General features: G+C 42.2%; 1 protein-coding gene across 1 annotated transcript in view; it reads right to left on the minus strand.

Moving 5' to 3' along the window:
• The window catches only part of ARHGEF33 (Rho guanine nucleotide exchange factor 33), a 487,983-nt gene that overhangs the window by 432,579 nt on the left and 37,861 nt on the right, over nucleotides 1-17,543 (minus strand). The window contains exons 4-5 of the mRNA XM_069236580.1: nucleotides 16,017-16,138; nucleotides 12,026-12,168 (exon numbers count right to left, since the gene is read on the minus strand). Coding sequence (XP_069092681.1) covers nucleotides 12,026-12,168; nucleotides 16,017-16,138 — 265 coding nt within the window. The remainder of the gene's footprint in view (nucleotides 1-12,025; nucleotides 12,169-16,016; nucleotides 16,139-17,543) is intronic.

Genomic DNA, 17,543 nt, shown 5'->3' on the forward strand with positions numbered 1-17,543 from the left:
ACTGCTCACCGCTACAAAGAATAACGTTGATATTTTACGAGGTGTAAGCTACTGGCAAGAGATTAGATGACTGGCTGTGAAATCCTGTGAAATCCTATGAGGAAGTGATAGGAATCCCAGTGGAGAATCCGCTGCCTGTTCAAGGTACCCCAAATGCAGCAAAGTTTGTGGTTTTTCTCTGAAATACCATATAAACAACAGTTTTTTTTTTTATAAATGTATCACATAATTTAATCTTTTAATCTTGCTGATTTTCTCGTGTGCTAAACTTTAACCTCTCCAACTCAAAAAAGTATTCCTCGTGAAAATTATTTTGACAGATGCATTCTGAGTTTTGTATGAAATCCTATGTGAAAACAAATATTTTCCTGGAAGAAACATAGGGGCATATTTAAATGCCCCTAGCTCCATCGGAGTGTCAATTTTTGTGATGCTCCAGTGGCGCTGTGGGCTGCACCATATTTACAAGGCGGCGCTAAACCTCTTTTTGTGTCTTATTGCTGCCTTGTAAATATGGGCCCCTCCGTCACAGTTGTCTGTGGCAGAGGGGAGTACAATGGGTGTTGCTGTGGGCGTTCCACCGTAACACCCATTGCTCTTGACACTGCCCCAGATTTACAAGAATTTGTAAATCTGTGTCAGTGACAAAATCTAATGCCACCCCAGGAGTGGTGTTGGCATGGTGCAATGAGAAGAAATACTTATTTTTTCTCTTTGTTCTTGCTTGTTCTATGTGTTCTGCATTCTGCAACACTCATAAAAAGAGCAAAATGCCATGAATGATTGTTTATGTCAGGAAGGTGTTCCTTCCTGCACAAAAACAATAATTCATTAGTGACGATTTGCTACTTCTATGTGTGCTGCATTCCGCAGCACACATAGAAGTAACACATCGTCATTGTAGATTTATTGTGCAGGAAGGGATACCTTCTTGCACATAAACAATCATTCCCTTCAACGCAGAAATTCTTGCACTATGGTGCAAGGATGCCTACATTGGCTCTGGCAGCTAAATCTAGTGCCAGCGCTAGGGGAATCACAGGGGTGCCCTCTATTTGTGTAAGTACGGCTCATCCCTGCGTTTCAGAAGTGACACAGCACTGTGCAGCCACGCTGTGCCACTTCTGTGTAAATGTGCCCTGTAGTTTGTTCCAAATTGTAATTTCACCTCACAACCAGTTTAATCAATTTGGAAAAGTTCAAAGTATGATGCACTAGAATCATTTGCAGCTGGAGGGATGATGAAGAGGTGTGTGTTATGTTTTGTGCGTGCTCCCCAGGGATTTAAGTGGGGTAAAAAAAAACTGGGGGTCTCTGAAAGAGGTGTGGCAAACCTGTTGAAAGGGTGTGGCCAACACAATTAGCGTCTTGAGCTGAATAATGAAAACTAGGAATGTGTACTTAAGAAATTCCTTAATTTGAATTCAACGAAGAATAATAAAGTAGTAAAAAGTTACATGAGACCTGTGCACAGCACTGCCATTCAAGAGACACAAATTAGCATGTTTAAAACAATAGTTGTGTAAGAAATGTGTCATGGTCCTAGTGCAAGGAAGGACATGTGCTCCAAGGCAGCTGTTTCAACTGCAAAATCCAGTAATAATCAAGGTTCAGTGGACCCCTCAGGCCTATTGGCCTCAGTGTCACTGCACCCATTGCACCAATGGTAGCTAGTCTCCTTTATTCGACAAGAGGCAGCAGGGAGACAGAAGTTGAGACAAAGAATGGCACAGACTACAGAGACTAAATGACTAACATGGCAGCCTTTTAAAGAGACACTAAACTGTGTTAAAGAAATACAATCTATTAATTATCATGTTCAAACATGATGTTTGTTGCAGGTTTACATTAACATTCTGATCCTGACCAAAGCAGATACCGAGTACACATTGTCCCTGGACAAACATGCAGAAGGCATTGGGGATTCTGGAGGAAGCTTAGCCAGCTTTGTAATGCCTTAAATTCTGATATTTACTTAACATCATGTGCAATTGCATGTGTTCATCAGTGTGCTGTGCCTTGAAAGGAAGCCTCCATCTCAGTGTTGAGTATGTGGACGTGGCGCCTGACAAACTCTAAGCTTATCAGCCCGCCTTTGAACAATGGCAGTGCCAGCCACCGAATAAATAAACATGACATATTGACAATGTATGCCCTCAGAGCGGCCTCTCCTCCATGCCATGTAGATTACAGTACAATCTGTAAAACTTCATGAATCCTGCCTCGGGCACTGCATAACATCTTTTCTGGTGGTTGAATCTGTTGGGTTAGACATTCACGGCTTCACATCAGTCATCAGTCTAAGGCTAAACTGCAACCGCATGTGTGATCTGGCAATGTCAGGTGCGCAGGAGGATGGAAAGGTGCGACATAAGGGGAAATGCAAGTAAAAGAATTACATAAGAAGGCCAGTTCCAGCCATGTGCCACCTGTGACTCACATTATTCTAATGCGGCGTCGGTCCAGGGGATGAGTCCCTTTCAGTTTGGAACACCAAGCGAAGGTCATGGCTTGTAGGAGGAGACGTCGGGTCAACACAAAATCATGCAGGGCAACTGTAAGAGGTTGCAAAGTGACTCTAGCCATACTGCTCAATTCCAGAAGAAATTAGATGCACAGTGGGCCAGGATACCTTTAAAACAACATCCCTCCTATTACGATTACTTTTCAGGTTCCAGCTTCATAACTGAAGTATTAAGTGTGACTCACGTAATGATGCGTGAGACATCTTTGTTCAGCAGTCTGTATTGCCAGGGCATGGCACAAAATGGTCAGGGCTTGAGAACAGAGCCCGATAGGGACCAGTGCTCATTACCATCAGGACCTAGCCGACTTAAAGCGCTGGTGATACCAGTTATATAAAAGGCAAGATGTATTACTGTGCCAATGTTTGGTTTCACTTGGATTGTAGGTCACAATATTGCGATTGAAATATTGATCCTGGACATATTGTCACCATAATGTTGACTATCAAAATGTTATCAATGTACGTATAGATGCACACAGTGCTTAATGTGCAACAGAATGAGTGACTATGCCCAAGACTCTGCTCAGAAACTTTTGTCCAGTAATTTTAAATATCGGCTAACATAATACCAAGGCTGTGTAGTCTTGAGTCGACCTCATGGCTCTTCAAAGCATTCCCAGAGACACCAAGCCACTTTATCTCTCTCCTGTGGGTTTCTACTTTATCCCTTTGCAATGGTTTTCCAACTCTCTCTCCCTACTTCTTTCCCCTTTGTGTGTTTTTCACTATGTTGCTCGCAGTAAATGTTTGTTGACGAAAAATAAGTGCCAGAGCCCAAAAAAGAGCCCCACTGTCAACCGCTGGCTCAAATTAAGCCCTTGATTTATTTAGTCAATGTTATTATTACAAATTGCCTGCAGGGCATTATTTCGGCCACAATGTTGTGGTACAACACTGTATTACTGGAGTAAGCATCCTTCAAAATTATACACATCAATTATAGGGTAGGTATTTTATGTACCAAAAAACAAACAAACATGTTGCTTCGCCAAGGATAGTCTGGGGCATATTTAAGAGCCCCTAGTGCCACCTTAGCGCTGCCACAGCTTAATTTTTTTATGCTAAGGTGGAGCTAAAGTGGATTTTCTGCCGTGCCATATTTATGAGGTAGTGCAATGCATGCATTGTGCCACTTTGTAAACCCTTGTGCCACATTATACTTGTGCCAGGCATAATGTATATAAGGGGGAGTTCTGGCACTAGAAGGCCCGCAAAAATGGCGCAGTGAAATTTAAAAGATTTCACTGCATCATTTTTGGCACCATTTTTAATGCCTGCTCAGAGCAGGTGTTAAAATGACTCACCCACAGAAACCTATGGGCCTCCTTGCACGTTGCTACAATACGCCGCAACCATGGTGTCGTTAGGTGCCGGTGGGGGGCCGCAGAAAAAGTGGCGCTTCATATCTGATGCGCCACTTTTTCATAAATTTGGGCTTCTGAGTGCACTTCCCTAAAGAAAGACAGTGGTCTGTTTTCAAATTCAAAAAGCCATTTAGGTATTTTACAACTTATCAACCCACAGCTACAAAAACAAGAAATCCCAGTAGGAACCCTCGCAATCTCGATTTACAATCCAGAAGTTTAATGACAATCTGCTACAGATCTGACTCAGTCCACCCCTTTCTCAAATCTGAAAAAGCTTAATGCACACTTATATGGGACCCATCTGAAACAGCACAAATATGGACACTTTGCCTCCTAGAATTTAGTCTGTTATGACCTGCAAAGTCCCATTACCCAAGAAAAAGAAAAGCTCGTTTCACACAGCCATTTTGAAATGCAAACGTAGGTTTAGGGACAAAAATGGTTCCGTTTACACTTGTCAGATTTTCACAAAAGGATACCTCTCATTCGTAAATGATTTTTTTTTACTGCTTGATTGTATGCCAATCCTGCATATAATTAGGCAGCAGAAAACAGTAGCATCCTGTGTCCCCCACTCCCTCTACATCTGAGCTGGTGTCTGGAATGCTGAAAATGAATGATGATGCAATAGAATGTTGATGTGTGTTGAATGGAAGCTGGTAGACGGTTCAATTGTTGGGAGAATGAACAATGACTAGAGATATGTACCCAGTGCTGTGCCCAAGTGCCTAGTACACAAAAAAAGACAATACCCTCTTCTACCTGACTGGCTCCTGATTCATCCACGAAGAACCTTCCACAGGACTTAAGCCCCACACAAGGCTGATGTCTGATCAAGCATGATTTGCCTTAAAAGTTTCTGAACGTCCACAAACTTGTGAGTTAGTTCACATTCAGAAACTCCTCGCCGACCTCTAACCACTGGGAAATGGTCATAGACTTACTCCCACAGAGAGCTGGAGTAATTCTCTGTGGTGCGTAGATCGAATGTGGAATGTGGTCGGCATTCGATCTACGACACGAGACCGGGGTTCGGTGAGATGGCGGTTGGCAAACAGAGCGGTTCTGACATTGCTCCTGTAAATATCCTGCGTATATGATAAATAAAAGCAATTTGCTCACTACCTGCTGGTCTCCATCTTCACAGTGGCGACGAGGCGGGCAGGAGCGATGTCGGAGGTGAGATAACGATCGCGCTTTGATTTTCGGCAATCGTGTGCATGCTGTACTTCCAGGAGTTGAGGGGCGGTTCTTGCAGCGCACTAGGAACGTGTTCACTGGTCCGTGGGAGTACATTTTGGCAATGTTTCTGCTTTGTTATTGGTGGAGATAAAACGGCAACTATACCAGGAATTATGGGTTGGAGTGTGCCCAAATTCCTCTAGAAAGCAATCAACGTAGTTGTGGCGGCCATCTTGAAGGAGGTTTGAAGACCTTTAATTCCTTATTGTGGAATACGGTGATAGGCACACCTTGTGCCTACAATTACAAAGGAACTATTAATATATACAACGGTGTCTGCCACGTTTGGAATATGGTGATAGGCACACCTTGTGCCTACAGTTACAAAGGAACTGTTTATCTACACAGTTGACTTGTTGGAAGTGCCGGAATTTACTGTGACTGATTCCATTTTCATTTTTTTTGTGCATTTTACACCAATACTGTTCAACTGCATTGAGTATTTATTGATATAGTTGATTGATACGTTAACACTGGACATTGTTAATTGCAGGATGTCTAGTATTCAGCCTCCACCATTTTTTTAAATGAACCAGGAGATCCACCAATTCAGTGGGAATTGTGGTTGGATTTATTTGAGGCATACGTAGATGTGTTGGAAGATGGCGAATGTTCACCTGATAGGCACCTGTCCTTGCTTAAACGTCGGTTGGAGGCTGTTGGGTTACGGGAATAAAAAAATGTGCCACCTGTAGATAATGTGCATGGGGAAGATGTGTACAAATGTGCTTTACAACAGTTACAGGATAGGTATGGACGGAAAATAAATGTAGTCAGGGAGAGATATAAATTTTATTCAAGGGACCAGAAGGCTGATGAATCAATTGACCAGTATATGGCAGTGCTAAGAGGCTTAGCGGTTACTAGTGCCAATATGACATATGACCAAGTTTTAAGGGACCAATTATAAATGAAGAATAAATCTAAAAAAATACAGGAGAAACTTTGGTCTTCCGGGGAAATATCTTTAAAAACAGCTATTGAAGTAGTGAGGAGCATTGAGATTATGGAAAATTGCATACAAACCATGAGGAGGGAAGTCAAAGATAATGACACCGTGTGTACCATAAGCAAAGACAGGGAATGCAAGGAAAAAAAGAAAAAAATAGTTTCCCGTTCTGGTAGTAGGGATAACAAATCTGGGGATAACAAGTCTGGCATGAACAACAATACTAGAGTGTGCTTTAGATGCGGCGCCAGCTTGCATTTTGCAAATTTTAATGGTTGTCCGTCAACTGGGAAAAATTGTAGTGCATGTAAAAAAAAGGGACATTTTGCACGCGTGTGCAGAAGTTTTGAAAAAAAAGTGAGTTGTATTGTGGAGAATGTGGATGATGATGAGGTTGAAGAAGGAATGCAGAATATGGTATTAATCATTCAAGGTTGTAACATTAAGGGAAGAGAGCTTCAATTTCCTAAGTGCTATGTAAATATTGATGGTGCACGAGTGGAAGTTACACTATAATAGGCAAATCTCTATTTAATCGGTTGTGGCCAGGCAGGAGTTTACAACAGACAAAAACCAGTCCTTGTAGCTATTCTGGTCATAAAATTGCAATTGTAGGAAAAATGCAGGCAGAAATTGAATATGCTGAAAAGAAGTGTTCAGGTGATATTCTTGTAGCGGAGAGTGGGGCAACTATTCTGGGTTTGCCACATATATGTCAATTGGGGTTGATGGTAGACTCTAGTGCCAGTCCGCCAGTGTACACTGTAAGTATGGATACATTGCAGAATGACTTGTATCGTGATATAAAGGAGATGTTCCCTACCGTGTTTAATAGTCGTTTGGGGAGTATAAAAAACTTCCAACATACAATTGTATTAAAGGAGAATGCTATTACCGTAAGGCAGAAGTTGAGGAATGTTCCCTTAAATTATAGAGAAAAATTGAAGGAAATATTCAAGGACTTGTGTGATAAAGATATTATCGAACCAATTGAGTGCTCAGATTGGGTTTCTCCGATTGTAATTTAGGTAAAATCCAGTGGGGACCTCAGGTTGTGAATTGACCTACGGGCACTCAATGATGCAATTTGGATAGATGCATTTCCTTTGCCAAATCTGCAGGAATTGATGTTGTCTATTGGAGATGCTACAGTATTTTCAACCATCGACTTGGCAAGTGCGTACCACTAGATACATTTGAGTCCTGAGTCTAAACATTGTAGAGCATTTATTACACAGGAAGGAATGTTCCAGTATAAAAGGATGCCATTTGGATTGGCTAGTGTGTCTGCAGTTTTCCAGAGGGAATTGTCCAAAATACTTTTGAATGTTAAGGGGGCAAAAGTATTCCAGGATGATATTTTAGTATATGGTCGTGACAGGATTGAGCATGACTGAAACTTAAAGGCAGTTTTGCAAGCATTGAGTGACTATGGACTAACTGCTAAGGGTCAAAAGTGCAAATTTGGTGAGAGCCACGTAGAATATTTAGGTCATATTATTTCTAAAGATGGTATTCGACCTAAGATTAGTCATATCAAAGCTATTAGTGAGGCTTCAGAACCAAGGTGCAGCGAACAATTATTATCATTTTTAGGCCTAGCAGAGTTTTATTCTCGTTTTGTGGCAAACTTTGCATCCAAAGTGGAGAACCTTCGTGCCTTGCTGAGGAAAAATGCGACGCTCTGCTGGAAAGAGATACATTCCAAGCAGTTTTCGACCATAAAAGAAGAAATTGTTAATGCATCTTGCCTCAAATCGTTTCATGAAACTGCTGAATGTACTATAGCAGTGGATGGTTCCACATATGGTATTGGGGCAGTTTTGTCTCAAAGGAGGAAAGGGGACATATGGATGGTCGCATATGCCTCTCGTACTATGTCTCAAGCAGAAAGGAACTATTCTGTAATTGAGAAGGAGTTATTGGCCGCTACTTGGGCTGTACAACGATTTAGGATGTAAATATGGGGGCGCAAATTTAAAATTTGTACGGATCACAAACCTCTGGTTGATAATTTGAGCACGGGAGGGGGAAGGAACCTTACTCCTAGGTTGGCGAGGTTGGCTTCGAAATTACAAATGTATCACTTTGAAATTTTGCATCTTCCAGGGAAAAGTAATTGTATAGCAGATGGGTTGTCTCGGTTACCACTAGCGCATAGTAGTATTGAAGAATTTGATGATGGACAGTGCGATGTTGCGTTCACTTATAATGATGTTATGTCCCTGCAAAATAGGAATGTGCATGACGAATTATCTGAACTTGTGTGGATGAGAGAAATGCAGAAAGATGAGGTTTTATTGAAGGTGAAGGAGTTTATTTTGACGGGATGGCCATCGGAACGGAATTTAAGAGGCGAGTGTAGTACATTCTGGAAGATTAAAGAGGAATTGTCTGTGTCCAATGACATTATATTAAGAGGTGATAAAATTGTGCCTCCCTATGGTATGCGTGATACCATTGTCAAGTTGGGACATGAGGGTCATGGTGGCATGGCGAGTACCAGGAGGAAGATCAAAGAAGTCTTTTGGTGGCCGGGGTTAGATCGTATGGTGGACCGTTGTGTAAGAGAGTGTGGTAAATGTATGTTGATTGATAAGTCTGTGAAACCATTAGCGGTACCACTACAGATGGTTGATTTGCCGGATGGCCCGTGGCGCAAAGTTGCGATCGATTTCATGGGTCCGTTTGTTAACTTACCTGCTAAGGAAGGGTATGCAATTGTCCTAGTTGATTATTTTTCCAAATGGCCAGAGGTTCGTATGGTTGGCAATATTATTACTGATACTGTTATCGAATTTTTAAAGGATGTATTTGCGAGGGAAAGTATTCCTGAAACAATTGTTTCTGATAATGGAGTACAACATACCTCTGATAAGATGAGTTCCTTTTTGGAAGTGGTGGGGTAAATCACTGTACCATCCTGAAGGTAATGGTCAAGTTGAAAGATTTAACAAGGTAATCAAGGACACTATACAATTAGCCTTGGGATCTAATTTGTCCTGGAAGGAGGCCATCCAAAATATGTTGTTATCTTACAGAATTACACCACATTCAGTCAGTGGCAAAACACCTTTTGAGTTATTGAGTGGTCGGAAATCATCTTCTAAATTAATTCCTTGGTGGCTGATGAACAGAAAACGAGGAAGTTCTGGTGGGTTAGACTTTAGCTCTGTGAGAGAAAGGGTGCAAGTGTATCAAAATAAAGTGTTAAAAAAAATGAACAGTGGAAAGACAATGCTAAACTTAGTGGTTAGACAGTATGGGCCATATTTATACTTTTTGACGCAAAACTGCGCTAACGCAGTTTTGCGCCAAAAAAATGAGCGCCGGCTAACGCCATTCTGAAGCGCCATGCGGGCGCTGTATTTATTGAGTGGCGTTAGCCGGCGTTAGCCGATCGGCGCTGCCAGGTGTGCGTGAAAAAAAACGATGTACACCAGGCAGCGCCGTCGTAGGGAAAAATGGCGTTTGGGCGTCCCAAAATGGGGCAAGTCAGGCTGAGGCAAAAAAATCGTCTTAACCCGATTTGCGCCATTTTTTTTGGGCGCCCAGACGCCATTAACATGACTCCTGTCTTAGCAAAGACAGGAGTCATGCCCCCTTGCCCAATGGCCATGCCCAGGTGACTTATGTCCCCTGGGCATGGTCATTGGGCATAGTGGCATGTAGGGGGGCACAAATCAGGCCCCCCTATGCCACAATTTTTTTTTAAAAAAATACTTACCACAACTTACCTTTTCTTCCCTGGGATGGGTCCCTCCATCCTTGGGTGTCCTCCTGGGGTGGGCAAGGGTGGCAGGGGGTGTCCCTGGGGGCAGGGGAGGGCACCTCTGGGCTCATTCTGAGCCCACAGGTCCCTTAACGCCTGCCCTGACCCAGGTGTTAAAAAGAGGCGCAAATGCGGGGTTTTTTGCCCCGCCCACTCCCGGGCGTCATTTTTGCCCGGGAGTATAAATACCACGCACATGCCTGGGAGTCATTTTTTAAGACGGGAACGCCTACCTTGCATCTCATTAACGCAAGGAAGGTGTTCACGCCAAAAAATGACGCTAACTCCATGAACTTTGGCGCTAGACGCGTCTAACGCCAAAGTATAAATATGGAGTTAGTTTTGCGTCGAATTTGCGTAAAAAAAACGACGCAAATTCGGCGCAAACGGAGTATAAATATGCCCCTATGTACGTGTGAAAAATCTTGGGTTAATAAATAAAGGGAATGCGAGATGGTCACGCCCTATGAAAGTTGTGAAAGTATTGAATGGTGTTGTCCAACTTGAGGATGGAAGAGTACGTAATTTGCACATGTGAGTTTGTTTAATGCAAGTAACTTTCCCCAGGAATCGGTGTGTGATCATCTTGATGAAGAGAGTGGATATTTGTGGGGAGATGGTTCTATATTACGATCTGAGGAGGTGCGGTCAGACAGAGGTGAAGGAAGTGGTGAATCTAGGAATTGTGAGAATGAGGAGATACCCATTCGTAAAAGTCAGAGAGATAGGAAATTACCAAGGCATTTCAATGAATTTGTGATGCTAAGCTATTAAAGAGTGGTGATGCTTCCAATTAAAAAACAAAAAAAAATGATAGGTATATGTGTTATGTATTTCCTATATATATATGTATTTTTTCTTTGGTATTCGAATGTTAAGTATGTTGTATATAGATGGTTCTATTTGTTTTATTGTTGTTTGAGAAGAGGGGAAGATGTGTGGTGCGTAGATCCAATGTAGAATGTGGTCGGCATTCGATCTATGACACGAGACCGGGGTTCGGTGAGGTGGCGGTTGGCAAACGGAGCGGTTCCGACATTGCTCCTGTAAATATCCTGCGTATATGATAAATAAAAGTAATTTGCTCACTACCTGCCGGTCTCCGTCTTCACACTCTCCTTCCAGGATCGGAAGTGTAATGAAACATCCTAACTTTGCTGGGGTTTAGGGAAGTAGTTTCTGCTAGGTGAACTGTATTCAGATCAGCAAAGTTCAGTGAGGGATGTCAGGCTTCCGTGATGACTATACTTGAGAACCGTTTACACATGGAGACTATTTGCATACCTTTTTTGGTTAACTTGAAACCCAACTGGATTGTTATTACTGGGTAGGGTAACTTGGCAATCTCCAACAACAGTGGTAAAAATAAATTAATTTCTTAATCAACTTTGTTCCTAAATAATGTCCTAGGTTGCCTACTAATACATGCACCAACAAAGTCTAATTTACAAGCATGCCAAATAATACAAAATACAATGGCCCAGATTTAAGGGGGCCTGGCACCTCCTTGTGCCACATTAGCGTAATTTCTTTTTACGCTAATGTGGCCCAACGAGGCCAAAATCACAGCACCAGATTTACAAAGGGGCGCAATGTATGCATTGCATCACTTTGTAACCCCCTGCACCACATTATGCCTGCGCCAGGCATAATGTATGCAAGGGGGGGCATTCTCCTGTTGGGGGGGGGCGAAAAAATGTTACAAAGAAATCTAACATATTTCTTTGTGCCATTTTTAGTGGCATTTCTTAACTTCTGCTCAGAGCAGGCTTTGAAAGGGGGCACACCATTATTTATAATAGGCGCCTATGTACTGTTCAGGGTTAGCGTCAAAATGTTGGTGCTAATCCTGAACAGTACATCAATAGCATAACATTATTTGACACGATTGCCGCCTACCCTGCACCATGGTGCGCCGTATTTTTTTTAAGTACGGCACACACATTGTGGCGGTAGGGGGGCTCTAAGAGGCACAAGAAAAGTGGCGCTACACTGGGTGCAGCGCCACTTTTCTTAAATCTGCCCGATGTATTTAAATGTTCTGCGCATACAGTGTTTTTCAAAAACAGAGATCCGAATGGGATTCAGAGCTCCAAATGGGACTCTTACATTGATTAAGAGGAACATTCTTAAATTACTGGATCTTCATTAATGCAGATTGGTCATACCTTTCTCAAAGCCGGTGGTCTGCAGAAGTTGTGTAAAATGTTGGTTAATCAGAATTGGGTCTGCGACGTTGGAGGTTTGTTGTGGATTGCTTTGCTGCAGAAGCGGGACAGTGTGTGATCCATACTCTTCCTTCTGTGTTCTTCTGCGCAAGACAGAAAATGGTCGGCCAAAACAAAACTTCATGATATACCGTTTATGACAATTACAAGATGTTTTACTTCCTGTTATTCGGTAATGTGGAATGTGGCAAGGTTTCAGGTTTGAAAATGCTAAACACATCTAATTTCCATAGTTTGAAAAGGCACTGCTGTGGTGTGCTTTGAAGTAACGTAATTGGGAAAAGTGCTATTCTTCAAAACAATGTATAGTGGGAAGATATTTAGGGCCTTATTTATACTTTTTGGTGCAAAACTGCACTAACGCAGTTTTGCACCAAAAAGTTTTGCACCAAAAAGTTTTGCACCTGCTTGCACCATTTTTTAGCACCAGCTGGGCACCATATTTATTGAATGGTGCAAGCAGGTGCAAAGGGTAGGCTAGCGTAAATAAAATGACGTTAGGCAGGTTAGAGTCAAAATAAATGAATCTAACCAGATTAGCGTCATTTTTTTACGCTAAGGGGCATACTTATACTCTGTTTGCACTGAATTAGTGTCATTTCTTTTTAATGAGATGCAAGGTAGGCGTTCCCGTGCAAAAAATGACTCTATGGCCTTAACGCCATATTTATACTCCCATGCAAAAATGGTGCAAGTGAGGGAGGAGGGGTAAAAAAATGGGGCAAAGCTTGCTTTGCCCCATTTTTTAAAGCCTGGGTCAGGGCAGGCATTAGGGGACCTGTGGGCCTATTTCCTTGGTGGAACACCATGGAATAAGCCCACAGGTGCCCTCCCCAGGCCTCAGGGGCACACCTACTTACACCAGACGGACTGCGGAGGATGGGGGACCCCATCCCAGGTAAGTACAGGTAAGATTGCATTTTATTTTTTAAAGAGCCATAGGGGGGGCTGAAATGGGCCCCCATACATGGCACAGGGTGCAATGGCCATGCCCAGGGGACCCTTGTCCCCTGTGCTGGCCATTGGGGTGGTGGGCATGACTCCTGCCTTTTCTAAGGCAGGAGTCATGTGGCATGGTAAGTTTAGCACCATAAAATTACGCTAATCTGGTTAGAGTCATTTGTTTTACTCTAACCTGCCTAAAGTAATTTTTTGGTGCTAAACCCTCTTCTTCTATACCACCAGCCCCACCCGACTGAAGTCATTTTTTTTTACTCTAGCCTACCCTTTGCACCGGCTTGCACCATTCCATAAATATGGTGCCCGGCTGGTGCACAGAAATGGTGCAAGCCGGTGCTAAACTTTTTGGTGCAAAAGTGAGTTAGTGCAGTTTTGCAGCAAAAAGTATAAATAAGGGCCAATATTTTGTAAGTTTGCGCCACTTTTGCAACAAAAAATTACATTAATGCGGCACAAAAAAAGTATAAATCAGGGCCTTGGTGCTAGACGGGTCTAGCACCAAAGTATAAATATGAAGTTAGTTTTTCACCAAATTAGAGTAAAAACAATTACGCTAATTCGGTGCAAACAGAGTATAAATATGCCCCAGAGTATAAATATGCCCCTAAATATGGTGTTAAGGCCATAGAGTCATTTTTTGCACGGGAACGTCTACCTTGCATCTCATTAAGGAAAGGTAGGTCTCCACTTCCAAAAAATGACTTTAACTCCATAAATTTGGCGCTAGACGGGTCTAGCACCAAAGTATAAATATGGAGTTCATTTTGCACCGAATTAGAGTAAAAAAAATGACGCTAATTCGGTGCAAACAGAGTATAAATATGCCCCTTAAGGTGCTGCGTCACAGCGTTGTATTGGTTGGATACCATATGTTGTGTGTTCAGCATTTTAGTTGAAAATAGCCTAAGCACAGAGATAGGGAGGGGTGGAAACAAAGACTCAGTGAAATGCTGATTGCATGCGGTTTGTGTAGTTTTTTAACTTGGATTACAGCGGTTTTAATAATTTTGCGCATGGTATTACGCCTACCACACTTTTCCTGACATTGTAAATGACCAACAGAGTCATAATTATCCATAAATTTGCTATGACTTTCACATAGTTCATGCATTTTTAAGCCTGCGCCTGGAAGGCTTGGTCTTTCGGTGTACTCCTACTGTGAGAAAGGCCATAGGATAGCACTGCTTGTAAAGCGCACAGGAGAAGGGAATCGTTCACATGGATAATTTAGTTCCAATTGAAAAAAAATAAAAACAAAAGTAAACATGATATTTCACATTTATCTTAATCCTTCGCCTATAAAGTTTCTTCAGTGGAGGCACTCCATAGGATATGTCTAGAGAACACAGGAATATGTACACAATAGGTGTCGCTTTTGTACAACTTGGTCTTCCATGAATAGTCTCAGAAGAAGGCATCACCTATGACAATACAGATCTCCATCTTATTTTTGAACTGGGCCTTATACTAGTGTCAGCGCGGTAATTAGCACACAGGTAACAGATGCGCCTGGAGCAGGTGTAGTATGAGTATGTAGTACAAGGGCAGAGGGCTGCAAAATGAGTAAATTTGGCAGGTGGAGATATGACTTAGTGGCTAGAGCTGCTGACTTTGGCACCTGAGGACCCATGTTCAAATCAAGGCCATTGTGCTAGCCTAAATGTGGGACTGGACAAATCACTTAACCTCTGCCCAGAAATTTAGAACAGATGAACTGTATTTGTGAAATCCCCACCGTGCACAATCTTGTACAGTCTTCCAACACTATACATAAGGGACAATGCTCTGTTGCTTCCTAGCTAGGTTTGTGCTATTTAAATACAGATGGACACACAGGGCATTTTCTCAACACTTTCTCAAATGTAGGGTAAGGATTAGAGTTGCAAAATCAGAATTCTTTTTGGGAGAAACGTTTTTTTTACCACCCCAGGGCGGTTACTACGGGAATCACAGGAAGCCCATAGGGGGATAGTAACAGTAGTTTGTGGCCCCATCACAACAACAAGTTGCAATGACTAACACTTCTCTTGCTTCTCTTGGTTGCGAGGTTTACGAACACTTTGACAATAATAGAATAGGAGATAAGACTCTAGGAGACCTTTTTACTTTTTGTACATATCACTCCTTGCACTCAGCCTAGTCCCTCAGAAGTAAATAGGAGGCTGATGAAGGACTAAGGGGTGAAAGGAAGCTCTGATCCTGTGATACCCTGGGGGGTTAGGAGGGGTGTTGGCGCCTGGTGTGAGCTATGCCTACACTGGCATTCTGGTGAAATGAAATCCATGGGATTTACGTATTGTCAGTTATCATCACAACACAGATACAAAAAATAGTACTGATTACAAGGGAGCTGCCTGTTGTAAAGGCCGGGGAGACAGAGTCCAAAATATCAACTGGTAACAATACAGTGAACACAATATCAATAGACAAAATATCTAAGGATATTTTATAGATTTTCCACACTTAACTCCACAGATACGAAGCATGTATCTATCTATCTATCTATCTATCTATCTATCTATCTATCTATCTATCTATCTATCTATCTATCTATCTATCTATCTATCTATCTATCTATCTATCTCTTCAAGATATATAGAGTCAAGAATAGGGAATCATTACCTCACTTTGTGCACTTACCTATGCTATACTTGGCCTCGTACTATGCTCATGATATGGTGCCCCGACCATAGCTGGGATTCGACATTTCCTAATTCTGACATTTCTAAATACCTCGAGTTTTCGCAGATAGAGGGAATGATGCCCAGAAAGATAGAATTATTCACCCCAGGTCACATCATTTGATTAAACGAGGAAGCCTTGCTAGAACCTAGAACGTATTTTCTGACATCCAACAACTTAACCTCTATCTAACATCTTCTCCTATCCACATTAAATTATCTCACCGAACTGTGATGTTAGTTGAATCATGGCAGCTGTTTTACTAAATATATTCTCACTTGCTACTTACTTGGCTTTGACTTTTCGTGACTCTCTGCGTTTTTCCTGCTGTAGTTGTTCAATTTTCTGTTGCATTTCTTCTTGTTTTGCCGTGATAGCGTGTATCATTGCCATGGCGCTGCTGACTTCCTCCTGAAAGGTTAGGCACTAATATTATGGCAACTATTATGGCAACTTAGGAAATCACAATATAGAATGCTCAGTGGCGTAACGAAACTGTAAGGGGCCCCTGCACAGAACATGGAAGCGGTCCCCCTACGGACCCACTCAGGTCAGGTGCTGTGCTGAGGGAGCCTCCTGGAGCTTGCCCCCCTCCCCCCCACCCCCTCCGCCCGCACCTCGAGGGCCTTTGTTACGCCCCTGAATATGCTTTAAGTAATGTCTCTTGCATTCGGCATCTGCTTGTAATCAGAAAGTCTGACAGTATCGGGGAGTTTGCAGTTTATGACAGTCAGATCTATACTGCTGCACTTAGCTCTCCAGCATGGAGTGTGTATTTTCCAAGGTACAACACTAGTTCAGCAATGTTCTCCACAATGGACTGCAACAGGGCCATTGCAAAGCTATATAGTTCATGCTTTTTAAAATACAGTACCTAAACTACTTTTTTTTATATTTCACCGAACACGAGTATAGGATGCGTGTCATGACAAAGGTTCTCAGTTTTTTTTTGTTTACAACTGTGTGCATGCATATATCGTCGGTGCAGATGTCATGTTTACATCCCAAATAGTTTACGTTCAGAACATACCTCAAAGAAACAGTATCCACCATAAATTCATCACCTAGCGGTCTCTTACCTCCTCATATTAACAGTATACTTGCTCCAAACAATAAGTTTCAGGAGGAACCACACATTTATTTGCGACTTATAGGTAAGTGGTTTGTGGGGGCAAGTTCCTTGATGAACCCCTTACCCAGACTACCATAAACTCAATGGGGACAACTAATTTAGGTCCAGAATTAGTAATACACGAGCAGCGCAGTACAACATTAAACTCTACATCGTTGCGTTGCAGGAAAAGGAAAAAAATGCCTCACTCCAACTACAAAGAGTTTCCTGCCGATTATGTCAACAAATAATTTAGTGTCATGCCAAGGTGAAGATGCGAGCAAGCGGTGTTTGGGGTCAAATGTGTACTCAAGGCAAACCTTCTAGTGCAAATTTCTAGGCGCAGACGGTCCATGTATAAGGCACGTAAAAGATGCAAACCCGTAGAAATGTTAGCACTTTATGCATGTAACTGTTATGTAAAATCTCTCTTGTCCATTGCTTCTACCTAATTTAATTTGGCGCTGAGATTGTACGCCAAGGCATGTTTTGCTATTTTGGTAAACTAGCCTCTGTTTCGACTCCTAATGATATGTGCACTGTCCCCGCCACGATATGCCCTCTTTGCATAGATTAGCAGGCTTTAATACTATGCAAAGCAAAAATGTGTTTGGCATGGCAATCGCACTAACTTTTCGTTCCAAAATTTATTCTCTGTATTAAAGTTTATCATCACTGCTGTTTGCACCACTTTGCACCTCACAA

This window comes from Pleurodeles waltl, chromosome 5, assembly GCF_031143425.1.
Source record: "Pleurodeles waltl isolate 20211129_DDA chromosome 5, aPleWal1.hap1.20221129, whole genome shotgun sequence".
NCBI lineage: Eukaryota > Metazoa > Chordata > Amphibia > Caudata > Salamandridae > Pleurodeles > Pleurodeles waltl.